This window comes from Centroberyx affinis, unplaced genomic scaffold (assembly GCF_046629955.1).
Source record: "Centroberyx affinis isolate AG114_WGS23_722 - 3 ecotype Tasmania unplaced genomic scaffold, CSIRO-AGI_Caff_v1 ptg006143l_1, whole genome shotgun sequence".
NCBI classification, from domain to species: domain Eukaryota; kingdom Metazoa; phylum Chordata; class Actinopteri; order Beryciformes; family Berycidae; genus Centroberyx; species Centroberyx affinis.
Genome location: NW_027283122.1, coordinates 124,150 through 151,812, shown reverse-complemented (window position 1 = coordinate 151,812; position 27,663 = coordinate 124,150). Strand labels below are relative to the sequence as shown.

The 27,663-nt window shown below is 42.4% G+C and overlaps 1 protein-coding gene and 1 pseudogene across 1 annotated transcript; both read left to right on the top strand.

The window, feature by feature from the left end:
• The first annotated feature begins 4,461 nt into the window (after positions 1–4,461).
• On the top strand, positions 4,462–7,703 carry LOC139638153 (motor neuron and pancreas homeobox protein 1-like; annotated as a pseudogene).
• Positions 7,704–10,096: 2,393 nt separating this feature from the next.
• cfap65 (cilia and flagella associated protein 65) lies at positions 10,097–27,329 on the top strand. The gene is made up of 35 exons (XM_071512191.1): positions 10,097–10,177; positions 10,944–11,140; positions 11,268–11,370; positions 11,849–12,015; positions 12,306–12,514; positions 13,080–13,216; positions 13,436–13,661; positions 14,068–14,336; positions 14,468–14,584; positions 14,834–15,072; positions 15,225–15,381; positions 15,871–15,999; positions 16,351–16,608; positions 16,708–16,847; positions 17,129–17,213; positions 17,378–17,524; positions 17,652–17,817; positions 18,587–18,715; positions 18,950–19,163; positions 19,550–19,678; positions 20,073–20,163; positions 20,364–20,449; positions 20,614–20,680; positions 20,987–21,097; positions 22,158–22,349; positions 23,128–23,286; positions 23,591–23,734; positions 24,064–24,180; positions 24,368–24,502; positions 24,587–24,637; positions 25,049–25,275; positions 25,507–25,632; positions 25,880–26,146; positions 26,922–27,059; positions 27,263–27,329. The coding sequence occupies exons 1-35, from the start codon at positions 10,097–10,099 to the stop codon at positions 27,327–27,329; spliced, it is 5,277 nt and encodes a 1,758-aa protein (XP_071368292.1).
• The last annotated feature ends 334 nt before the right edge of the window (positions 27,330–27,663 follow it).

Below are 27,663 nucleotides of genomic sequence, written 5' to 3'. Positions count from 1 at the left end.
ACCTAATAGGCCTACTTAGTAAAAATAAAGTAATAATCCGGCAGCAGCCACAGTGGTTTGTTTGGAATAAATAGAAGAAGAACTACTGAGCAGCAATAGCCACCATTGGCTGAACAGACAAAGAAAAGAGCGCCACCTACAGAAACTCAAACTTCATCAACCGAAAATCCAAGGAAAAAGATGTTACAGTACTGGACACAGATCACCTGTCTGATTGACAGGTGATCTGGGAAGTGCAGCGTAAAAACATCACAGTGATGAGCGCTTAGCACTGACGATGTAGAAGTAGATCTAAAAATATTCATCTGCTGAAATCTTGCAAAATTTCACCTGTAATGTCTTGTAATAATCACCAATGTCAATTATTGGTATGTGATTGCCTTACATTTGTTTTAATAATACATCCCACACAGAGTTTGTGTTAACAGACCAATGATGTTTTCAGTAAAACTGCTTCCTATAAATCTGAAGGCATTTTGTTTTTTAGCTTACCACTTTACTTAATCCAAATAATAATATACATAAAAAAGAGCTCCTGTAATTTAAAAAAGTGATGTTTTTATTTCTTTTTTTTATTTAGCCTCCATCCTCCATATCCACGTGTAACCTCTTTGCCTGTTAACTAGAGGTCTGACAGCATCGCCCACTGAGTTAACCTCCGTCACATTTGTGTATGAATGGAAGCAAAGTGAATGGTTCTTTTACAGCCAGGGTAGTTGAGAGCTGATGGGCTCAGTAGTTGTTCTGTCGGCCTCGGTTTGCTCTTGTGTAGATGGGCTTGTGTGTGTGTGTGTGTGTTCGTGTGTGTGCCTTTGCATGCATGCAAATATGTGTGTGTCTGCTTTCCTGTCTGTGGATGTAAGGTGGCTCTTATCTAAAAGTGGCTATTAGAAAACACTCCCAGCCCATCTGTAACACAATAGTCCTAATGCCAACTCTTCATGACTGGAGAGGCATCTGTGCCTTCTGCTGCCCAAAGTGCTTCTTCACAGAAAGAGAAGTAGATGTCTTAGGACAAGAGGAAGGCATTTAAGATCATTCAAATTTACATTTAATGAAACTGAACGCAGCAAAATCGTCAGTGTTGATTTAACTCTGTCGGTTTAGTTTAATATTGTTAGATAGTTTTGAACACTCACCCCAGAGCCATAACACAAAGTAATTGTCAGTGAAAAATCAACACTTATTAACACTGTACATTATGTTGTGAAGTTATCAGTTATTAAAGTTTAGGTTACGTTTTTAAGTAAATTATTAACTATATTACAACTATATCAAATATAGAAATATATATATTATATATATAAGTTTTTATCCTGCTGCCCAGAAGTACAGAGAACACAATGTGGTCCAACAGTAGTCAAAACATATGAAGTTGATGTTAACAATTCAAGTTGGATGAAGAATATGAAGTTTGTCATGTGGATTATCAGTTTCTTTAATTTTTCCTTTGTACTTTTTCAACTTGCACTTTAACTGAGTAAATGTATTCCTGTCTTGAGATCTTAAAAGCAAAACTGGGATCCAATTTAGGCTCTGACTCCTGACCTGTATTTTTAGAAATGCTGCCAAAGATGAAAGAATGCTATTGGACAATGATGATGTTCCCACTCCTATCAGACAAGAAGCAGGCGGTCCTATCAGATATACCCTATCATCACATCTTCAGACCAAAGTATATTACTGTACAAAGTATCAAGTTATGAATCCTATCAATTTATGGATAGATACTCTGTATGTGTATGAGTGTCATTGTAGTGCAATTACACAAAAATATTCCTTTGTTAAGGGTTATTAAAGTGTGTAATCTAGTAACCATAAATCACAATGCCATAATATTATCAGATATCTGTTAGTGGTGTGAAATTTGCTCTTTAAAATTGATTGAATACATAAACCACTGATATAAAGCTGTGTTCTTTATATCTAGAGAGAAAACCTTATCTCAAATGATGTCTTATTTGTGCTCAGGTATCAACATTAAGATATGTTGTACCAGCTTTATTAAATGGTGAGATCTGCCCTTTCTCTCTCCTGTCTCTTGGGGAAGAGATCAGACGGTATTAATTATTTTACAGCCAGTTTTTACAACCCCCAACCGAAAGCTTTTATAACTCTGTTCTATCCTGATACATATATATATCTTCTAGTATATATATATCTTTAGTACACATTGCATTTATCCCATTTCTAAATATTTCACACATGCATATATTCAGCATATTCCATATTCCAAACGATTGTTCATGTCAGCAGCTTGATAACTTGACTACCAGACCGGAAAACAGTGTCCAGAGACAAACATGGAGTTGCAAAGCATCCAGAGGGACAACCTGGAAAAACTTCTTCACCTGTTCCTTCTTAACAGACCAAGTGTTTCCATTGTGGTCTAAAGACCTCAATAGACCTATGGTTCTAGTAATTCTCAGTAATAATTTATGAGTCATGTAACTTGTACATTAATAAACTATATCTCCTTTTGATGTGTGTGTGTGTGTGTGTGTGTGTGTGTGTGTGTGTGTGTGTGTGTGTGTGTGTGTGTGTGTGTGTGTGTGTGTGTGTGTGTGTGTGTGTGTGTGTGTGTGTTTATGAGACAATGAAACAAAGACAGAGAGAAACAGAAAGCACAAATGAACAGCAGACTTTATCAGTAGGTATAAGTTCATTAGACTAACTTCTACATACAGCTGTAGATTATACAGTCAGTACACTACAATAATGCCATAACTGTTACAATTTAAAAACCTCTTTATTCTGCATGTTAGAGAGCCTTGATTTCTGAAAAATTTCACATCATGCTACTTGGATAATCATTGGCCTTAATGGTGTCTCACACACACACATACACACACACACACACACACTCGTATGCACACACAGGACATTCAGTTTATATGTTGGGCAGCAGGTGTTGATGTGTTTGTCTTTGAAGTAAAAGCAGTTCTTTCCCAGGCCTCTGACAGTCTCTTATCAGTTCTGAATAAACTCCCAGGAAATAGACTGTGGCAGAGCCATACGTAGACACAGTTTGGTGACTGTGAGTGGGACCGAGTAGCTCCAGCTAAAGCCTCTGCAAAGTGAAATAGATTAGGATTTTATGGCAGATTATGTTTAGAATGCTGGTATGTCTTATTTTTTAGAGTGTTGGGTATCTCACTTTGGTGATATTATGGAGTGCCTTGTTGCATATTTGCAGCCAATATAAGACCAGATTGTGCACTTTGTGATTTTGCTCTGTGAAGGGTGCTAGATAGATAAGCTTGATTTACTCCATCACATCACCACAGTGAGATTTCTGACATCCTGAAAATAAGCTGCTACAGAATTGTTAGTATCAAAATGAATTGGGCATGATTGTGGAGTTAAAATGATTGAAAACTGCAAGTGTGCCAGATGGGCGTCAACACTTTTTTGTTGTGTAGGGGAAACAATATGGCAGACACAGTCATACTTTGTCTATGGGTGGCTCTGGTTTGCAGGGAGAGAAAATGAGTTTGCAGTCAGTGGGTTTACTACCCTCTTATCTGCTCTATGGTGTGGAGGTGACCAATAATCATGCCAGCAGTAGGTGATAAGACCCGCTGGTTTTCTGTCAACTTTAACAGCCAATAAAGTTTAATGAAGAGTTAGTTGTAAAATGATGATGAATTTCGTCATCTCCATAAAATTAGATTAACATGACATTGTTTGAAAGTGTGTGTGTGTGTGTGTGTGTGTGTGTGCGTGTCGCATGCTCATAGATGTGTAAGACAGTGTGTGAGAAAACTGCACCTCAACCTCACCTGAAACAGAGATGCAATTGAAGGTCAAACTGCCAGACAGATGAACACACACACACACACACACACACACACACACACACACAATCAGTATTCCTAGAATTTTCAACTGGGACTTAATAATGTATCTGTGTTACTCAATAGTGAGTGTTTTTTTTGTTTTTTTTTAATCTCCTATGACTATAATAATTATATGTTCCAAAAAGGACTTATGACTTTGATATTCGTGTAATGTCCGTCTAAAATGCATCATACAGTTGCTATAGGGGTGAATGAACGGGTTTCTTTGGCCTAAGTATCTATTTAGAGAAGTGTCTGGTACCCTGCCTGCCCTGCGCTGCTGGCTCTGGCCAATCAGTACAGAGGAGACTGAGGTGCAATTGGCTGCGGGCAAGTGGGAGTGGGAGAAGCGGTTTTTACGCATAGTGCTCAAGTGGAAGAGAGACAGCAAGAAGAAATTGCTCCAGAGAAAAGGAATGAAAACAGTAGCTACTTCTTAGCAGTTTTTGTTCACCTTAATAGTCTACACTGTGTGTTGTGTACTTAAAGTTCAGTTTCATCAGAGGGATTTTATTTCCCTGCAAGTTTAATTGGACTATAAGGCGTTGATCATTATAACAAGATCAGTAGGCTTGTCTCCACACTGAAGGCAGCTGTGTTCATTGGAGATATCGTCGGGGAAATGACCGCCACCATGGAGAAATCCAAAAACTTTCGCATCGATGCGCTCCTGGCGCACGACGTGGCACACAGGACGGACAGGGATGACGCGTCCCGGGTCGTACAGCAGGAGCCCCGGCGACAGTCCGGTGTCGTGCCGCGGGTCCGAGACCCCTTCGCCTCGGCCGACCCAGAACAACAGCTCTCCAGTCCAGCCAGGAGTCTTCCCTAAAGCCTCCATCCTCAACTTCTCCCAGCCGGGATTCACTGCTCTGCACCAAGGGGGGCTCCCGGGAATGTACCCGAGCCCTATGTACCCTCTGGCGGCCCTGGGAGGCCAGCACCCCGCCTTCATATACCCCGGCTTCACGCAGCTGGCCCACCCGTACCCGGAGCAGCTGAAGGGGGCGGCCATGGCCGGGACCCTCCCGCTGGAGCCTTGGATCAGAGCCGGCATGATAATCCCGAGACTCGGGGAGTATGGTGGTGAGCGGCTTTCCCAATCTCCTGAAGCAGTAACTTTATCAGTCTTGCTCTTATAAGGGATGTAGTGGAAAGTAAAACCACCAAAAATCAAAAATATAAATAAATAAATATCTTTCTATTTAGGAATTAGAGTTTACCCACCTTTCTAGGCAGACATAGGCCTGAAGGTAAATTGCATCAAACTGATGTAATTTAAAAAAAATATGGGGTAGGTATTTTGAGAGGAAAATACATAAAATTATGTTTTTTCTTAAACTTTAATTGATTTTTGCTTATATTGAAGGTTGTTTGCCTCATGATGATCACCGACAAGAGTTCTTTTTGGGTTTTTTTTTTTTTTTTTGGTTACCACCGTATCAAGGATCCAAAACAGTGTGTTGGGCTACAACATTAAACCCAAGCTACTAATAATTAGAATATATTGTTATAACAATAACAACAACAATATTATTGGTATTGTTATTATTATTATTATTATTATTATTAGAAGTAGTATGTTTTTGAGGTCTAGAAATTGTCTGTAGCCTAAATGACATTGGCTCGGTTTGTGATAGACCTACAGTATATTTATTGGACACAACCAATTTGATAAACAATATCGACCTTTATTTTAATTTCTCAATAGGCATGTATTTTCATGCTGAAACCATGAATTTTCTGCTTTATTAAAGTTAGTTTTAAGTGCAAAGTATTTAGGAAAGTATTTAGAAACTGAAACTTGCAAACCAATTGGCTATGCCAGTTTTAGATAGGCCAAACAACAGCTCCATTTTGTTTTTTTATGATTGGGGTTTGTGTTTTTTTTTTTGTTTTTTGTTTTTACACTTAAATGACTCATTCAATTTAAGAAAATTCAAAAAGTGTCACGCTTAGACGTGATATTGTTTAGTACCTTATGAGCAATTATGTTGGATACACCTTTGAACAGCTAATTGATCCTATTTTCTATTTTTATTTAGTTTATTCAGCCACAGCCTTAAGGTTATTTAGTTGAGTGCAAAAGCTTGTAAATTAGGCCTAGGCTACTATAAGTGAAAGGACCTTATTAATAAAGAATATTTTTTTTCAGGCTATTTATATGTCTTTATTTTTAGGAGCTTATATCGCTTTTGATAGTTGCCCAAAGACCATTAATGACATTGAGCTGCTCCTCTATCGCTTAAGGACAATTTATGTAATAAAAATAAAGCGCAACATTTACGGTAAAGGTAACACCTGAAATAGACATGCTACTTCATCAATAGATAACATTTATAGTGTTTTCATTAAGGTAATGGACCTCTGTGTTATTTTATTGCCCCGCTAAAGCAATATCCTATCACAATGTCCTCAAGTCAACCACTCACGGCAATAAACCTGATGTCACCAGACAGAAAGACAATTAGATATACAGGCAGAGAGAGACAGGCAGAGTTATGGCATCCAAACGAAGAAAATGTCAATCGAAATCAAACTTTACTTTCTTTTTCTTTCTTTCTTTCTTTCTTTCTTTCTGTCTTAAATGATGATGATGATGATGATGATTATTATTATTATTACTATTATTACATACATTTATACAGCACTTACCAGAGTTACAAAGTACTTTACAAGACAAAAAACGTAAGCAATAAATAAAAATGTATAGACAGCAAATAAAGAAGACAAATGCACAGAATAATCTCTCTCTCTCTCTCTCTCTCTCTCTCTCTCTCTCTCTCTCTCTGTCTCTCTCTCAGCCCCAGTGCAGCCAGGTTTGTTGGGGAAGTGTCGGAGGCCCAGGACAGCCTTCACCAGCCAGCAGCTGCTGGAATTAGAAAACCAGTTCAAGCTCAACAAGTACCTGTCCAGGCCCAAACGCTTTGAGGTGGCCACGTCTCTCATGCTGACCGAGACTCAGGTAAGAGAGAGAGGCTGGTGGATCATTATGTATCACCAAATGATACATTATTTCAGTGTATAAGTATTCTCTCTGTCTTTGTCTTCCTTTCATATCAAACAGCTGTCCAAGTCATTTAGATGTGGAGGCTGTACCGCATCTTTGCAGCACATACATACAGTACATACATCATAGCATAGTTTGAGTTGATGTCACACATATTCTGATCTTTTGCATATTTTGTACATTGGCATCTTGGTGTTCACAAAATCTTTGTTCAATTTAACAGTGATAACAAGGATTTTATTTTGAATTAGAATTTTAATAGAACTAAAAGCGGTAATGCATCCTGTCAAATCCCTGTATATCTTCCTTGCCACTCACAAAAATACCTTCCTATGTGTTAATTATTACACATTATGCTTACCATCATCTTTATTTAAAACAAGGCAGCATTTCCATAAAGTGTTGCCCTGGTTAAGATCCTTCCCCTTCTCCAGTAGTAAAAAAAAATCTAAAGAGCAAAATTGAACCCCACACAACAAAATATCATGATTCCTGTTGTTTCACACCAGGTTAAGATCTGGTTCCAGAACAGACGTATGAAGTGGAAGCGGAGTCGCAAAGCCAAGGAGCAAGCGGCCTCGACCTCCCCGCTCCAGGACACAGAAAGCCCTGAAGCCGGGACACGCAATGCCAAGCCTCAGGGGGACACACACAGCGACGACGAGGAGCTGGAAGGGGAGGATGAGGAAGAAGAGGAAGAGGTGGAGGAGATCGAGGTGTTGAGGGCGGGGTCTTTAGGCTCTGTCAGCTTCCTGAGGCACACAGGAGGAGGAGGAGCAGGGAGCTACGGCTCCTACTCTGAGGAGGAGCTGGAGGAGGGAGGCCCGAGAAAGAGGACTGGGGTTTGCCTATAGGGGATAAAATCAGCCTGCTTTTATTTTACTTCAATGTGAGTTCATTACCCTGTAGAAAATACTGCACAATGCAATCAGGTGCACAAACACAGCGGCATTGAGAGTGGGATCATTGAGTCCTGCTTTATTAGTGCTATATGTGCATCTGGTGTTCACACACTAGCAAGAGAGGAAGATGACATTGGACAACATTGCAAAAGAAAAAGTAATTACATCAAACCAGGACTACGCCATCTTTACGCACCTAGACCATTCATTGGTTAATTTGCAAGTAATCCATCTGAGTTATGACTTTTGAGTCAACAATAACATTGACTGATAATGGGCATTTATGCACATGGCTTACTTGTGATTTAAACCAATGGATTGTTCTTACAATACAAGAGCATTGTCATGTCCTTGTCATCTGCCATAAACTAATTTGTTCATGAATGTGCTTAAAACTTTACGATTGGGGGTAATAGCACTTGCAGGGAAGGCAGTGGATGATAAAGAGAGAGAAAAACTCACTGGGAGGCTGATTATGGGCTGTTTCCCATATTGCACCCTTTCATGAGATGAGGGCTGAAGCTTTCTCACATGATATGATAATACAGTGTCAGTATTACATTGTTACCAGTGCTTCCATATCTGTTACAAATACTTGAAAAATGTCCATGCCATTAATGTAGTACAGTACATTATTTTTCGCATGTAAGACTTGATTCATAGCTTCAGATATTAGTTACAAACCCAAACAACAAAAAATGTATAATTTAATCCCCACAAATGCACAAAAAACACACATACAGAAAATGTACTTTCATATTTATCCAGCCAAAGTTTTAAGACCTTATAATGGTGTGGCTGTAATATGCTACTTTGGTTTCATAGCACTGCACTATAATTTAGTGCATTCACCAAAAGTGTCAAAACAGATGAAGAATATAAATTGGATGATTTTTGACTATACAGTCATATATTTTTTATTGCATATCATCTGATTGACTGTTTTGTGTCATCTTCTTAAAACAACCCAATGTTATAATCATTTATGGCCAAACAAAAAACATTAGTTAGGAATGTCTGCACTTAAGGGATTTGACATTTACAATGCCCATGACATTTTTCCTGTAATGCGTACATTGTCTCATATTATATGTATTGTTGTCAATATATTTAATTTAAAGACTTTTAGATGTTAATATATTTCACTTCAAATGTGACAGTAGTGGTTCTTTTTGGTTTGTCAATGTTGTTATTTGTGGAGAGGGAAAGCTTGAAAAATAAAGTTGAAGTTGAACTCATGACTACTTATTGCAAAATCTATAACAAGAATGAATTAAACCAGGATTTAAAAAGGAAGCACCAGGGGGAGTCACTTTGTGGTCAGGGTAACTTTTTGCAAGCGGTGCTTAATGTCTTTTCAGATTGAAAAAGTAAGTTTGATAGGGAAGTCCGCATGTTTAAGTTTTTACTCAAAGCAGGTAGGCTACAGTGTATAAATTATAGGTAAATGACAAAACTGCTAAATGTTGTCATTTTCGGTTAAACCACTTTCCACTGTAAGTCAGTAAAGTCTAATATTATGCAAGTTATTTTTTTGAAAGTTCTTTCTATTGCTTCCATGCATACTATCACAGAGATAGACCAATTTGGCTAACTGTGTATACATCACTAGTTGATGCTGCATACACATGCAATGTCCTTTCGCAAAACAGAGATGTCCCTCTTCGGCTGCCGTCATTGCTATGGCGAACTGGCGATACAAACAATTCTATGCTGCCATGGAAACGGCATGGATGACAAACTCCAATGTAGCGATGAATGGCGGTGTTAATAACTTGAATAGATGTAAAAGCTTTATTTTATTGCTTAACGTTTGACGGAGGTAAGAATACGTAATATGTTAGATTAGGTACACCGAAAGCTGCACACCAAAGCACACAAAAGAAAAATGAGCGAGATATTAGCCAGTGTTATGCTTAGTTAGCATACTAACGTTATAGGCTCTAACGTAACGTTAATATCGTTGTAACGTTAACGTTACGTTTGTAAAATGTTCTTGCCTCTTAACTTAGTTTAGGCTGTTTTTTTATATAACGTTAGCTCATTTAATTGTCAGGTTTTAAAGTTGTTTTTAGTGAGGCTTGAATAGGCAACAAGTGTTACCAGCGTCTAAATCTTGCGAAATTACAAATCCTCAACACTGCAATGTTTACTAACGTCACTACTACTACTACTACTACTACTACTACGGCTACTACTAGTACTAATAATAATAATGATAGTACTACTACTGCTAATAATAATACATATTTTGACACATTTGTTGTTTACACAGTTAAAGTCAGAAAATGGCGTTATATTCTGTAGTTACCTCTCTATGGTCTAAATGTCTTGTCTCCCCAGTCATGCTGGCTGGGGCTCGGGGTCCTCTCCCTCTGGGCCCAGCCTCACCGTGGACCTCCACCACCTGTGGGAAAGATGTCAAAGTAAGTTAGACTACAACAGCTTGGCATCATGAAGGACTTGGGGCCCATTTTCTCTTTATAACAGTATCGTTATGTGTTTCAATGAGCCTGTGTCTTACATTTGAATCAGTGTGGGTCCTAGGTCGAAAAACTTTAATGATCTTTGGGCCACAGTGTAGTACAAAATTATAATACAAGCTGGTGTTTTGTAGTATTGTATGCAGTTTTCTATTGCAAAGCTGCTGTACCTCTCACTGTCTTGTCATGGCAACCTTTGGGAAAGATGCTGAGATATTTTATAAGCTAGTTCTGGTAAACTACTCCTTTTTTCTCTGCCTCTATATGTCCACCTTTGAGAAAGATAACCAGGTGGGCTGCTACTGTAGGACTATGACAGAAAAAAGACCATACACGTCCCTATGATAATGAAAGATACCACAGCTAAACTATTAAGTCTTAAAACAATAAAATTACCCTCATTTGTTCATATTTGCCTTTGTTTCTAGTTCTTCTGACATAATGACACAGGTTCAGCCATAATTTCCAGCTCAGAATAACACAAATGAACCACTCATCTTTTGATTAGTTAGGCTAGTTCTAAGCTTATGCCTGTTTTGACTGTGGTCTTTCCTGTGATGATTGGTATAAGGCTGTTTAGGCTCCACATTTAACATTAGACACTAAATGTTTGTAAAAGATGCCCCTCTATATAAATCAGTGTCAAGTGTGCTGTTTCTTGAAAAGTTTAAGAAACGTTTATTCGTTCTTTTTCTTACGTCTTCTGCAGTGTCCCACCTTGCAGCATCCAGGGAGGCTCCAGAGGCCAGGGGAGCTCCAGCGACGAGTGTCCAGCCAGAGAAGCTGCTTCTTAGGTGTGGAGTTGTGGCCAGAGCTGGTCTGGGAGGACTGGGAGCTGGGAAGGGACTTCACCAAGACTCTAGTGTTGAAGAACGTCCACAGCAAGCTGCAGAAGCTACGTTTCAGGTCTTACATACATACACACAAACACACATGGTTAAAAGAATATTCTTTAGCCCAAAACCATACAATATAAATGAATTGAGTATCTAATGCACCGGCTAATACAGTTTATCTCTTTCTCCTCCCACAGGCCTCCAGTATCCAAGTTTTTCACCACCTTGTTTCCCCAGTTGATCGTTCTCAGCCCTGGGACCTCTTTCTCCATGCCAGTCACCTTCAGACCCCTACAGAGGGTAACACATATCAAACCTGTTCAAAATAGCAGTTGGATACAATATTTAAGGAGTTTTTGATCTTATTTTGCAAGCTTGTTAGGAAATATACATTGAGCATACCTCAACTACCTAAAATATTTGATCTTTGGCACTTGGGTCAAGTGCCAAAGATCAGGGGAAGCATAAAACAATTCTACAAGTTATTTTGGAGCAATAGGTGTCATGATAAAATTGGTTACATCAGTCTAAACAACAGCCTGCAGATTAAGTGTGGGGAAGATGATTTTGCATGTTACATACTCTTCATTGAGCACATAGGACAGTTTGTGTAAATTAAATAACATATACTGTATGTATTAGAGATGTAAAATGAAGTTTTGTTAAAATGGTTTGTGTTTGTTTTGTTGATCTGTTTGATCTACCTGTCCGGTTCTCTCCTGCTCTATCCCTTCTGTTTATGTGTTGGTTTGTGTGTCTGTCTGCCTGCTTCATGCAGTGTGAGTATGAAGACAGTATTGAGTTCCAGGGTAAAGATGGCAGCTTCCAAGTGTGCCTTCGCGCCACCATACCCTGTCACGCCCTGGAGGTGCCCGAATCTGTGCTGCTGCCACTCTGTGCTGTTCAACACTCCTCACGCACCACTTTCCTGTTCAGAAATGCCAGGTACTTATGTGTGTGTTTAGAAGAAGGAAAAGCAGGAGAGATGGACAGAACCTGGGAGCAAAAGAGGGAGGGAGGCAGTAGATGTATGTGTATGTTTGTACCTTAAGTGTTTGTGTTTGTGTGTGTGTTTGTGTGTTCGTGTAATGAGACAAGCAAATTATTTGCACTGTCTTCTGTCTTCCACTTCACTTCACTTCACTCCACTCCTCCTTCCATCCTCTCCTACCTTTACTCCTTCCTCTATCCCTCCTCTCTCTCTATCTCTTTCCCACTCACTGTCCCTCACACAGTAAGCTCCTGACGTGTTTTCAGTGGGAGTGCCCAGCGCCGTTCCAGCTCAGCCCTGAGCGAGGCCTGCTGAAGCCGGGCCAGGAGTGTCGCATCACCGTGGTCTTCCGACCACAAGAGGCGCTGGTGTACCAGCAAGAGGCCTGCTGCAGGTTTGGAGAGGAAGGGGAGGAGGCAGAGAGCCGCTGCACTGTGCTCCTGCAGGGTATAGGTGAGTAGCAGCTGAGGCAGGGCAAGGTGAGATTGATTAAGCAAAATTGTACAGTATTGACCAAAAGGGAGACAATTGAAGCTTACATGTTAGAGAAGATGGCTTGTAACCGGAAGGTCACCAATTCAAACCACCAGCTGGGTAACACTCTCCCCTAACAAATACTCCTAAGGTTCTTGAGCAAGACACTAAAACCACTGATTTTCTCAGGCGTGAATGCAAATGAGAAACAGGGTGGTCCTGAAAAAGAGCAGGCATGCTCAGCAAAATCTTTCCCTGGACAAATTCAGGTTACAAAAAAATATTGTCCTACCTCTCCATTTAATCCTTCTTATTTAGGAACAAACAAGCAGACTTGCCCAGTGTTGTTTATGTAACTTGCATTGTTTTAAGTTCAACTTCATTTTTGATATTCTGACAATATCATATTGTAGCCCTGTATTGTGAATTGAACCATATGGTAAGATGGGGATAGAGTTATACCACTGAATGTGGGGAGATGATCGGGAAACAGGATTCCATACTCTCTTATCCCGCTCTGTTTTGCCCCTGCTTACCTCATCAGCCAAATACCCGTGTCTGCAGCTGGGAAATCCAGATAGCAAGGAGGAAGAGGAGCAGGGCCGCCCAGTGCTGCACTTTGGCTCTGTGGCAGTTGACTACAGTGTGCAGAAACACATTGACATCCTCAACCCCTCCCCTGTGAGTAGTACATTAAGATACACAAATGCACACACACACAAACATACCTCCCTACTCCTCTAACTCCTTTCCTCCGTGCTTATTTCCTTCCCTCCCTTTATTTCTGTCTCCATACCTCTGTATAAACCTAATTTGTCAGGATCCCAGTTCAATTTACATTCTTACTCTCTCCTTTCTCCTTCCTTCCCTCTTTTCTCTATTTTCCTCCCTCTCCTCCAGGTAACGGCGTCTTTCTCTCTCTCCCGGCTGTTGGATGGAGTGCCTTTGTTGGGGTCAGAGTTCAGCTGTGACATCACCAGGGGCGAGGTGGCGCCCGGTGCATCACTCCGGGCTACGGTCACCTATACCCCCATTGTTGTGGATAATGTCTCCGTCGAATACTTGTCTCTAACTTGCCCAGGGGCGCTCAGCAAACCCCTGCTCAAACTCACTGGGAACTGTATAGGTACGAGCACCCAGACACGCACACACGTGCACAGTCTAAAAATTCATGATTTGGATGTGAATCTATGAGAGGCAGATGTGTACCCCACTAGTGTGTTTTTCCTTCTAGTCCTTACTTCTGTTCCTATTGAACAGAATAGAATTATTTGTTTAACCAAAGAAAAGTTGTTGGATGAAAAGAAAAAAATGTAAAAAGCCCTAGTCATAAAGTTGTCACTTTGAGCTGAATACAATTGGATGAAATCATACATTGAATTCCAGCTCGCTTCACCTTACAGTAAATGATTGCTAGGCTAGGAAACCTTCTTCAGCCTCATGTACATTTGGGAAAAAGTAAGAAACACCTTCTGTTTCACTGTATAGTATATATACAGCATGTGGATGAACATATCTGTCCGTGTCTCCAGGTCCCACAGTGTCCTTGTCCTCCTCTGTGATGGACTTTGGCTGTGTTGAGGAGGGAGGGACAGTCGTACGGACAGTGGAGCTGGTTAATTCTTCGCCTGCTGACGCTGTTTACCAATGGGACCTGGACTGCAGTGGTCACAGCGTGTTCAGTATCCAACCAGCAGGGGGCACTCTGCCCCCACACAGCCACACCATACTGAAGGTGGTCTACAGGCCCACACATCCTATGGCACACCACAGGAGAGTGTCTTGTCTTATACTGCATAAGGTAGGAGCTAATATGCAGATATGCATAAAGCATACAAACCCACAACATGTATACAAACACTTGTACACTTGTTAAAATTATGCACCATGCATCTGTCTATCTATCTATCTATCTATCTATCTATCACACAGGACCCTATGTTCCTAGACCTGATTGGTACCTGTCACTCGGAGCTCCAGCAACCAGCCATACTGCGACCCAAACACTTGGTTCTGTACCAACAGGGGGCGCTCTGCTCCCTAGAAGAGGTAAGGTGGGGAAGAGAGAGATGTGTAGATGTGTTTGTGTGTGTAAGTTAGGTTTTTTAATATCTTGAGGGTTATTGGGTTAGTGGTTAAGGTTAGCAGTAGCAGAGTTTTATTTCTATGGAGTTCGGAGTTATTTCTATGGAAAAAATCCTCACAAAAAACATACAGATTATTCAAAGTGCCACTGCTCTCTTTGTCTCTCTGTCTCTGTCTTGCCCTCTCTCTCTCTTTCTCTGTGTCTCTTTCCAGGAGTTGGACCAGGGGCCAGAAGGTGCCATTGTCACAGAGAGCAGTCCAATGGAAGAATACTACCAGGCCTGCTCAGGAGGCATGGATCTTCTCTCCTCCTCCTCCTCCTCTTCCTCCTCTTTGTCGTTGCCACATGTAACTGTGGAACCCACTGAGCTGCTCTTCAATCACAGACCCTCCTCTTCATCCTCTTCCTCTCAGTCTGTCTCCATCACCAACCACACTGGAGGGAAACTCAGGTACCAGTCACCGCCTTTGGCTTTTGAGCAAGGTGAACATTAGTTGGGGCAGTGGGAGAGGTTGTTTGTTTTTCTATTCTTGACTAGAAGATCTGCTATTGAATTCTATTTCTGGACCAGTGGAGTTTCTATTACATTTGATTCTGTTCTAGCCTGGTGTGGACTGCTGCCCAAGACTCCCCGTTCTCTGTCTCTCCCTCATCATGTGACCTGGGTCAACTGAAGTCCACCTCGTTCAGAGTGACCTATGCCCCCCAGCAGCTCAATACCCTGCATGGAGCGCAGCTAGAGTGCTTTGCTTTCTATAAGGTAAAGTTGTAGTATAAACTACAGTCAAAAGCCCAGCACAACAAGCTATAGTACCATACATATTAGAGTTAACATGGTAAAACATATGCCCTTTACAAGTCTGTTGAGGTATGTTTTTAAATGATGACTGTTGTTAGGTGTCCATTGCCCTAGCAACACAGCGGGCTGTTTTCAATCTTAAATCATTAGAAAAGGGTTTGTAGATACTTTTCCTTGCTAAACGTAGTCTGACTTCTCACTTTGCCTTTGCAGTACTTACTAAACAAGGTTTTCCTAAGAAACAATGTATTTTGCTTGCCAACTTTGGTTTCAACTTTTGTTTTAGGTGGTCAGCAAAAATAAAATCTTACTAAGTAGGGAAAACCCTGCAAAAATACCAGCAGTTGTGCAGAACACAACCATAAAATCTGATTTAAAACTGATTTATGCAGTTTTACGCAGCAAACGCAGCAAACGCTCTGTCCCCCTTGGCCCCCCTAGATGCTGCAGGACCATCGTCAGATGGAGGAGCGACTGCTGCGCCCCCCCTGGTGTGTGACAGTCAGAGTCATAGGTCACTCCTTCCAGCCAGGCAGAGAACACTTCATCCCACGCTGCTCCCTGCAGCACCCTCGAGTGGTGGGACATAAGCACTGCAAGCAACACAAACATGTCTCCTTCACTTTCTGTCTTCATCTCTGTCTTTCCCTCTCTCTAGTTTTACCTTTCTCTCTATAAACAACAACATATGTAAATGGTATTTAAACTGATATATATATTAGCATTTCCTTCAGAATTTTTTCTGAGGGAAATGAAACCTCTGAAACGACATTTAGTCCTTGTGAAAATAAAACTCCCTTGAAACCAATACAAGGGATATTGTTTCCTATAGGTGAGCCAGTATACCGTGTCCATTCAGTTATAGTGGTAACACTGCTGTACACTAAGAGAGGGTACTTGGTTACCATAATGGTATTTTGTCCTCCCTAGGTGTTTCCTGCCCTGAGTGTTCTCTCCTACCGAACGGTACTCTTCCAGAACTCTGGAGAATTACCTCTCACTTTCCATCTGGACCCAGATCAGAGCCCCAACCCCTCCTTGGCAGCATCAGTGTTTGTGGTGCCAAGCTGCGGTTTGATCCGGCCTGGGGATCACCAAATCCTCACCCTCAGAACCACACCCACAGAGGACAGTCCTGAACAGGGGTTTAGTTTATCCCTGCAGCTCAATGCGGCCAAACACACACAGGTATACACACAGGGACACGGACACTGACAGCTCAATGTCTGTACCTGTGTTTTTCTGTCTTTGAACCTCTGTGTTTGGATCTATATCCGTCTCCTCTAGGAATTGACAGTAGTCAGCACAGTGGAGAAGGTGTGTGTGTCTCTGGAAGGAGACGGTAGTCTGTACTTCCAGCCTACAGCTGTGGGCTCACGCACCCAACGCTCCCACCGCATCAGGAACCTCAGTCGCTTACCTCTACGGTTGGTTGGCTGACAGATTGATTGACTGATTGATTACTTGATTGAGTGATTGAGCTTATTCAATAGGTTAAAAAGAAAACCTGTTATGGAGAAACATGTTTGCAAAATCTCAAAGTTTCAGGAATGGAGAAAAACAGTTGTTATTCCAGTGTTGTTATTCTGGTCAGGTATTTCTGACATTTTACAGTGTCTTGTTAGTAGTCTGGACTGATCCCAGCATCATGAATCTTTTCTACACCTGACTTGACCTGACATGATGGTCCCTCATTGCTACATGATAGGTTTCAGTGGAAGATCCCGGGACCAGACCAGGAGCTCCTCTTTGTAGAACCAGAGGCCGGAGAACTGCAGCCCAATGAGAGCACAGTGAGAAACCAAAAGAATCACACATACATACCTGATACATACATGCATACACCAAGAGACTTTGCGACCTAATAAAGAAATGAACAGCGTTAAGTTCATGAGCAACTTAGTTAGTGAGGAATGGATTGATTTTTTTACTTGCTTGTGACTGCTTGACATCACAGGTCCAGACTTGGTCCTTCAGCCCATTGGAAGAGACAACATACACACTCAAATCTCACCTCACCTTCTGGCCAATCCAGACTCCTGGATGTAAGGAGTCCCACCTTGCCCTTAAAGTCATGGGAATGGGCTCTAAAGGCTCCATAGAGGTGAGACTGTCATCTCAGTGTGTGTGTGTGTGTGTGTGTGTGTGTGTGTGCATGTGTCAGTCAATTCAAATGACTTGTCCACTAACCTTTTGAAGCATCAGTGTGTGCGTGTCTGTTCCCTCCCCAGGCAGAGAATGCAGTCCTGGATCTTGGGGAGCTCCTGGTTGGAAGCTGCCGGTCAATTGAGGTTCCTCTGGTCAACAACAGCCTCTGTCCCGTCTCTTTCTCTCTCTCTGTACAGCAGACACTGCTGGACAAAGGACTTATCTATGACCCCAACACTGAGCCGAACGGTATACTGTTCTGTGTGGTTCTGCTGCGTCTGTGTGTGTACATGACAGAAATAGGTCTCCTATGTCCTGAGAGAGCATTTAATTTTACTTGGGAGGGAGGTGTACTTGTTGGCAAAGTAAATGAAGAGTCCTCATTGCACAAACTATCTGGCCTTTCTCTTTTGATGGCCAGTCAAACCACCTGAACATGTTATCACTTTGAATATTCTTTAGAAAGTGTAGAAAATTATTAGTGTGGTTGAAACACATCTGTGACCAATCAGATGGCTTGGCGGAAACTACTGCTCTATAATGAGGACATGTCTATACAATATATAATTTGTGTCTATTAGTGTCTTTCCTCTGAGCCATCTATTTACAAATTGTGCCATTGGTATCAGCAGTTGTTTCCAGTAGCTGGCCAACATGCTCAATAACACAATTTGGAAATGTTGTTTTAGTTAAATATTGCTTTGAATCAAATTTACGTCATGGAAGTCAAAGCTACGTCAAGTGGTAAATAGGCCACATTTTAGATTTAGGGCATATTTTATTTCCAATATATACATTTTTTTCACCACATATGTGCCTAACATCAATGTGATTGACTTTAAACCTTTCCTGCCCTTTCAAAATAAGAATAGTTAGTGCTGTGACCTGCTCTAGAACTAAAACTAAGACCAAATGGCAACAGGCATGTAAGCATCACCAAAATAACTCCCGGCCACCACTAATAGAACTATAGTCAAACCACTGCTGCAGAGTAACTTTGTCCTGTCTGGTGCCTCAGCCCTACAGCTGGACTCTGTGAGGGGAACCATCGCCTCCCATTCCAGAATGCTGCTCCGATCCACAGTCAGACCGCACAGACGGACCCGGTACCAGTGGACCATCAGCTACCAGACACTGAACGCTAGTGGTACAGCACACACACACACACACACACACACACATACACACACACACACACACACACACACACACACACACACACACACACACACACACACACACACACACACAGTCCAGAATACAAATAAACCCTACCATTCCCTTACTCTTTTTTGACATACTTACCTCTCACTCTCTCGCTCTCTCTCTGTCTGTCTCTCTCTCTCTCTCTCCCTCTCTCTCTCTGTCTCTCTCTCCTCAGGGTTTGTGTCATCCCCTGCCCAGAAAGTGTGTGAGGTCCAGGGGGAGGGTGTGTTCCCCACCCTACAGGTGATTGATGCATGCAGCGGTGGCAGTGTGGGTGGGCTCAGCAAGGTGCAACTGTGGAACCTCTTCTCATTGGACGGCCTCAACGAGCACTTGCTGTCCAGCCCTTCCCCTCCAGAGCTCACCTACCGAACCCCCACCAGGCACAGGTTGGGGCAGAATATAGTAATACTCTGTTAAACGCTGTGCTTGAAAATGGGAAAAAAGAAAGAAAAAGAAGGGACTTTCAAAGATCCTTGTCTGAGAGTCTGAAAGGTCTTGAATTTCATCCAGTAATTGTTTGATGGCATTTCATAACCACAATAACAATTGATTTTTTACATTTATTGTCCTTTTACATTTATTTTATTGTAGCTCTTTACTACAGAGAAAATGGAATAATAAATGTCACAATATACTGTATACATTTTCACAATCAATATTGCAGTGTTTTGCAAAACATTAATAACATAATATTGTATTTTAGTCCTTGTATTGTGATAACACTAGCTTGGGAGTTAGTGACCATGACCTTGTCTTCTTTCCCTGTCTCTAGTGTGAGTCGTTGTCCCTCCATCTTCACCACAGTCATGTTGGATTTCAACTTCAGTGCCGCTCCCCTGAGCTCAGACCCCTCCACTGTTGTGCTGATGTTTCACAACACTGGCCCCATCCCTGTAGACTGGTGAGCAGAAAACAGTCGAGTAGAGGAGAAAGTTGAGTCAAGCCAAGTCAAAGACCCATTTACCATTTCTTTTTTTATTGTCAATACTTTGTGTATGCCTGATTCATGTATACTGGTGAGTATTACACAGTACAGTACAGCAGAACATGAAAAGCATTATTTTATTTTATTTCATTTCTGTTTGTTTGCTGTGTTTTCTGTTGACTGTTGTGAAGCACTTTGTTACCTGTATTGAAAAGTGCTATACAAATAAAGTTATTATTATTACTGGTCCCACTCCTGTAGACAGTGAAATAGAGGGCAGTAGAGTAGTTGAGTGGATCCCATTCCTATTCTACTGATGTTTGTCTCCTCTCCTCTCCTCTCCTCTCCTCTCCTCTCCTCTCCTCTCCAGGGCATTCTTGTTTCCAGAGGACCAACAGATAGAGTTGGAGTACTGGGCAGAGACAGGAGAGTTCAGCAGCACTGAGCTGCACCAGATGAAGGTTAGTCATACTTGTCTAATAATGTTTAAACTTTAAATGTTACTGTGAGATTGAAATGATATTAAATTCTTTCAGAATGAGATATTACTGTTTTTTGGATGTTTGGAAGTTATCATTAAATTATCTTTAAGAATGAATGAATGAACCCACAGTATGACCATTGTATTTGAAATACAGTCCTGTCTCCCATCTGTTGACAGGTTCAGGACAACCGTCTGTTCAGCATCTCTCCTCGTTCAGGAACTTTGCTCCCCGGCCAGCAGAGGGCAGTACACTTCAGCTACAGGTTAGAGATCACTGTACAGTAAATGGAATGGAGTAGTGTTTCAGTGTGTTTTTTTTTTTAATCTTGGTGGGGCAGAGAGGTGAAATTACAGCTCTTCTGGGCATAAGATTACTTTAATCATGGAATTAGTGGCCCCAAATTAATATAAACTTTGTCTTTCTTAGACATGACTTTGCGGGAATGGACCGGCTACCTGTCCTGTTCAAACTCTCTCATGGCAGAGAGATCTTGGTGAGGCAGAACTCTGCATGGATTTACATGCGGCTTATATTCATTCAAGTCTAGACAGCAACAACATAGAAGTCAAGACTCCTTTACAACAGCAATAGTGTATAGTACTCTAATTCATTGTTCTTTCACTCCTGGTGCACAAATAGTGGTGATCCAGTATCCTGTCTTTTATTTGCCATGGAGCTATAGAAATGCATTTAGTTCTTTAATCATGTAGTATTTGCTCTTCCCATTTGTTAGATGTTGTATTATCGTTGTCACAACTGAGCTTTATATGTTTTCCTGTTATTGTGTTTGTGTGTGCAGCTGAACTTCCAGGGGGTGACGGTGGAGAGAGACAGACCCTACCTCCACTATGCCTCCAGTTGGCACGTCTTCACCCCTGTAACCATTGGAGGCTTCACTCCTCCCAGACAGGTGTGTGTGTGTGTGTGTGCGTGCGTGTGTGTTAAATTTGTAACATTTACTCCTTGCAGTGGCTAATTCACTGTGAACTGAAATTTGGTACAGCTTCAGTGAAACAGCTACTGGATATTTCCCATGCTATTAAACTTGGAGTACACTTAAGTTAATTAAGATCTTTTCCATATTACTGGTTTCCACTGGAAAACTTGGCATAGATAAAGCAGCACTTATTTCAATAAATAAAAAATAATTTTGTTGTTCTGTCCCAAACAAAGAGAGAAAGAAAGTGGCACATATTGGGGCTAACTGCATCCAGGTGTCCATCCAAAGGAAAACAGGATTTGTTTCAATAGTCTTATGTTTGTTGCCTGGGTCCAGACCTCTGAATCTGCGCACTCCACCGAGTTGACTGCTTCTGGTCTGGCATCGTGACATGAAACAGCGGTTTCTCTCAGTTGAAAAATCGGCCGGTCCAATGAGCATCGGGGGGGACTAACGATTAGCCAATCAGCGCCACGGGCGGGACTAACGCCGTTGTCAAGCTATTGTCAAGTGTTTTCAAACTGTGCCAGAACCAAGGAGGACTAATAACAACAATGGCGACCGCTATAGACAAGATAGACGCTGCTATCGAGGCTGTTCTGAATCGATTTAAAGTCGGCATACTTTGTTTTTACTTCACTCCGTGTTGTCAAAGATGCTCTATACCTTCTGAACGTCTCTGGTGTTGTCATGGCTACGCATCAGTGTCAACGTAAAATGACGTTAGATTGGTGGATACGTTGGTCTCTAGTGATTGGTTAGTGAAAATCAAATCCCCCTCTCCCACGGAAATTGGTTAGAGTGGAGGCAATGTCAGACTGAAGATGGAAATGGAGTGTAACGATTTGAAAATTCTGTCTGATATCAGGCAATAATATTTGTTCACAATATTGGAGAATGTCTTCAATCTTCCATCCCCACACAGAATCCACTCAACTGTTGATATTACCACCTAAGTCTCTAAACGTCAGGTGAAACCCTAGTTACTGGCTGACTCACTCAGCCTTGTGCATCTGTGTGTGTCCTGCAGGTGTATGAGCTGTATAATGGCGGTGCGGTGCCAGTCCGTTATGAAGTGGACACGGCTCCGTTGAAGCAGCTCCAGGCAGACAACTTTAACCAGCCAGTGATGAGTTGCCTCAACCCGCAGGGAGAGGTTCTCCCTGGGAAGACAGCCATACTGGAGTGGGTCTTCTCTCCGCTGGAGGCTACCATGTACAACGTGAGGATCTAGCCATACCTCTGCCTGCTTTCTCCCACTGCTGGAGCCATTTCACATTAATGCTGCCCCTACTGTTGGCCTAGGTGAATAGCAGCATAGTTTACTTTAATTAAGCATCAAGTGCACGTGGAGGCAGAATGCCAGAAAGAGAAAAGGTTTTCAACCGCACGCACGCACACATACAGGAATATAGATCAACAAACACATGATAGATAGAGTTTTGTTTTGAATATTTATTTTTTTGTTTATTTGTTGATTTGAACTTGGATCCCTGCTCTGTTTGGGTTGATTTGCCTTTTTATTTTTGATACATCGATCATTATTACCACACACACACACTTCTGCCTTAAAATCTCCGCTTGGATTCCATCATAAGAAAATCATCAACCAACCTCATCAAGTAAGTCAGTAACCTAAGCAAACAACAGCAGAACAATCCAAGTGTGAGCACGTTGTTACCCTGTATTATCTGGCGTAAAGGCTGTTGGTAAAAAACAAGTGAAAGCCATAGGCCTTACACCTACCTTCTTACCTCTCTCTGTCTTTTCCCATTCCAGAGCCCTTGATAGAATGGGTTTGGCCAGCTTTTACTGTAGGCACCATGTCTCTGGCCCCTTTTTCCAGCACTTGTTTCCTTCCAGTGACGCTCCTAGCAATTTAGAAATCAAGCTGGAACAGAAACTCAAGTTACTTAACAATAGATACAGAAGTTGGAGTTACCATGACTGCCGTGTCCAAACTGTGTCTATGATTCCTGTCTGTTGTTGTGTATCTCCAGGTGGACATCCCTATCCACATCCAGGGTGGGGACTCCATGCTGGTGAGGTTTGAGGGGTGCGGGTTCGATTCCCGGGCATTGGGCTCCTCAAACCCGTTTCATTTCAGTGATGCCCAGCCGTCTGTGCCCTGTGTCCAGAGGGTGCCCTTACCGGGACAGGTGAGAGCAGCTAGGAATGGAACAGAGGAAAATACAATAGAATACAATAAAGCGGAATTGAGTAAATTCTCAACAGAATAACCTGTTGTCTGGACCTCACATCCAGAGAGTGCCATTGCCAGAGCAATAGCTGAAGAAAAGAAAAGTGTTTTGTATTGTTCTTAGATTCTGATAAATGCGAGCGATCTATTCCTTGTAAGTCTATCTTCTTGCCTTTGAATTGTATATGTGTCTGGGGGCATGTGAATGTGTGGCTACATGCATTCATGCCTGCGTGTGTGTGTGTGTGTGTGTATGTGTGTAGGTGGTATTCCTGTCTGAGGAGAGAGTGTCTCTAGGCGACATACCCGTGTGCTCCCGCTCCACAAGAATCCTCTTCCTCACCAATGTCTCCCAAACAGACACTGTCTACTATGCATGGGAGCTGCCCCAGCAGAAGAACCAACACGTAGGAGTGTGTGTGTGTGTGTGTGTGTGTGTGTGTGTGTGTGTGTGGTCTAATCTGTACTACAGCCTCAGCCCATGTGATGCTCTGTCTGACTGTTTCTCTGTCTACAGGCAGAACATAAATTGGTTTTATATCCGTGATTCTCCTCCTTTTTTATTGTTGGGGTTAAAAGGGCATCAAATAAAATACGCTAAAGTTCTCCATTGTCTGTCAGTGTGTACGCTAGGCGATGCAGATCTAAGTTGACCAGGCTTGTATGTGTGTGTGTGTGTGTGTGTGTGTGTGTGTGTGTGTGTGTGTGTGTGTGTGTGTGTGTGTGTGTGTGTCAGGTGGTGCAGATGCATCCAGAGCGAGGCAGTCTGTGTCCAGGGGAGAGCGCTCTGTGTGTCCTTACCTTGACCTCCTCTGGCTACCCCACCTTCTACCAGCTAGATCTCATCTGTCAGGTACCAAAGGGCACGCGCACACACACACACACACACAGACACACACACACAAATTGTTGCTGATCAGTGTAAGAAAACAGACTCTGTTCACTCTTTACAAAAAGGCTTCCAAATAATGACACGGATGTGCATGTTGTTCTTTCTCTCTCCTCTCCTCTCCTCTCCCTTCCTCTCCTCTCCTCTCCAGGTTACCCACAAAGCAGCACTGGCTCAGTACCATGATGCTTTGCGGCTCTGGGAAGAAGAGAGAGAGAGACAGCAACATGAATTCACTCTCACAGAGAATGACCTTAGCGACAGCCAAGGGCTTCCAGTGGACAAGGTTCCACCTTCAGAAACAAATTGTCAGATAACTTGACCCAGCAGTCTACTTCTCCTTACTCACCCTTGTTTTGTCTTGTTGCAGGAGCCTGTAGCAGCTCCAGTGAGAAATGGTCCACCACTCAGGAAATACAAGGTGACTCCTGGCATTTTCATCTAGCACACTTCACCTCCATTCCCCTTTCCTGTTCTATCTACAAAGCCTGTAACCATTGGATATCCTATCACGAAACATATGAGAGCTCACAATTCTGGATTTCACAGTTTGACAATGTTATACATTATGTATTTTCATGACTGCGCACAAACATTTCAAGATACAAAATGAAACTGTGATACCTAAAGCCATATAGGGAAGGGCTGGATGCGCTTTTTAAGTCGGGGTCTTAATTTGTTGCTAATATCCTACCTGTACTGTATATAGATATAATAGCAATCAAATTTTATAGACAAAAGGTATGAATTCATTTGAACTTTTTAAAGGACAGCATTTTATGAGTGGCATTTTGACTCTGTTTCTCTGTCTCTTTCTCTGTCCCCTCCTCAGACTCTTCCTCCTATCCGTGCCAGCAGTAGCAGTGCTATAGGGGGCCCTCCATGCACCAGGCTGACGAGGGCAGAGCGGCGGGCGCAGAGAGAGGCAGCGGCAGTATGGAGGCGCCCTGAACCCCCCCATCCTGCTCTGCTGCACCTGGGGTTGACGGCACGCTCCCACGGACTACTGGAGTACCACACACACTTCCCTAACCAGCTCAATAAGCACTATGTGCATAGGTAAAACACATACTGAATACTGAATAGATGCACACCTGTTAAAAGACAAGAATGTCCTTTTCAAATCTGTTCACACAAATGCTCACAACTCTTGAGCTCTTGCTTTCATGCACCTTGATCATCACATGATACAGGAAAAGAAGCGTGACTCCTGCTCAAAAATCCGAATGAACCTGCTATCCATTGCAAAAGCAGTGGCAGTAATGTTTTACTCTCTGCTGTCTTCCCCAGATCCAAGACTCAGAGGCCAGAAACCGCTTCCTTCAGCACCAGCACACCCCTCTCTGCTGGGCTGCCCCCACTGACAGACAGGCCCAAGAGAGACATCCTCACACACACACTCACCTCTCTGCTCAGGTAATGACTCACACAGAGACCCAGATACATATTCAGACAATCATCCTAATCTGTTTCTAGAAGTAAATTTAGTTGTGTGAGATTGCGGTCAATTTTAGAGTTAGAGGTGTTAAGGTGAGGGTTAGAGTTCAGACTAACATACGAGTAAGGTTTAAGGTTAGACAATGGTAATGGTGGGGGTTGGGATCAGGGGATATGGAATAAGTTATATCAGTTTATGTGTCTTTCTCTCTCTCTCCTCTTCCAGGAGCCTGCTGGACGATCCAACCTTCCACCAGTCTCTGGTCAGCGGGGTGTCCGAGCCTGTCCCCTACTTCAGCCAGCTTCGAGAAACTACTCAACACTCCCCGCTTCCGTCCTCCCCCTATGTCGCCTCCTCCCCTTCCCTCCAGCACATCCACCCCATGTCTTCCTCCTCTGCCCCTCCTTCCAGACCTCAGCTCTTATCGGGTGTGGCAGAGGTCGGGGTGAGAGAACAGCGCGGCACAGTGGGCGGTGTGGGGAGTTCAGGATGGTCAGGAAGTAGGCCCCAAACACAGAACGCACTACGCACCCAACATTCATTAAATACTCAACACAAAAAAACCACACTGAACACACAGAAGCTACAACCTTCACAGCTTGCTCAAAAACTGTCCCGGCTGAGAAGAGAGAACTCTGCCCAGAGGAGTGCGCAAGTGAGCATGTGCAGGTTAGTGGACTCTGGTTCAACAACAAGCTTTGTGCGTGACGCTAACCAGATAGTGAATATCTGGATAGTGAAGTTTTGTTTGAAATTTAACTGAAAAATCACAATTTAATACTTATAACACTTACTGTTAATACTATTTGTGTACTACTGTATATTATTTTATTTAACATTTTTCATTTATATTCACAACTTGGTTTGCCAACTAAGCTCACTAATTTGGTTTGCTAATTACCATTCTCCCATATTAAATGAATGTGCTTTAGCTAGTGGATACGGGCAAGTGGTACTTTTAGTACTTAAAGATTCCTGGAAATCAGTATCTTTCATTGTGACCTCGTGCTGGACTAGTAGGTGTAATTATACATTTCTAACCAATAAAACCATCAGATTTCTGAACAGTCCCGCCCCTCCGCACCCCTCCCATCAAATAAAAATCTCCCTGACTCATATTCCATTGGTTTAGACTTTTGCATGAACCCTCACTGCATTATGTCCCGCCCCAACATCCTGTTTCAATAGGAAATGCATCAAATCTAGGAAGTAAAGATGCCATTTCATGTGGTCTTTAAGCTGCGTGTCTGCTTGTGTGTGTGTCCAGGTCTTCTGACTTTATATTTGACCTGTGTGAAGACGTTCTGCTGAACACCCTCCAGAATCTGATGATGGAAGCTTTCCTGGGAGAGCTCGTCCTTACAGCGCACCCCCGCACCATCGTCTTACCACCTGTTTCTGCCAGGTGGGAGCAGACACACACACACACACACACACACACACACACACACACACATACATACATACAACCATGCTAAAAATCTATGCCCCATTGGTAACCCCTAACTCTGCCAGTGTTAATGCCATGCTCTGATCTTTGAGCCATACAGAACTACTGTACAATATTCCTTCCACAGTATACTATGGTTAATGTATTGTGTGTTCCAGGAGAGCCAGCTGTGTCCCCAGGAGGACGTCCCGAGCAATGGCTGAGGAAGAGAGAAAGAGAGTTTAAGAGAGTAATAAGATCCAGCAGGGACTTAACCTGGATCCCCACCAGCTGCCCAGCCTCCCACACATTTCCCTCTACCTCTACTGCTGCTATTTGCTCTGATACCTAACTTCTAACCCCTCTCCTTTTTCAATTTCTTCCTTCCCTCACTGCCAGTAGCCCAAATCTAACCATATCTCCTCCCTCCCTCACTCCCCTCTACCTCCCCCATTTGGCCTGATAACTTCCCTTCTTCTCTGTCTCCTTCCTGTAATCCCATCAACCTCATTCTTTCCCACTACATCTTTAATTTGCCCTGACCTCTGACCTGTAGCCCTCCTGTATCCCTTCCTGCAGG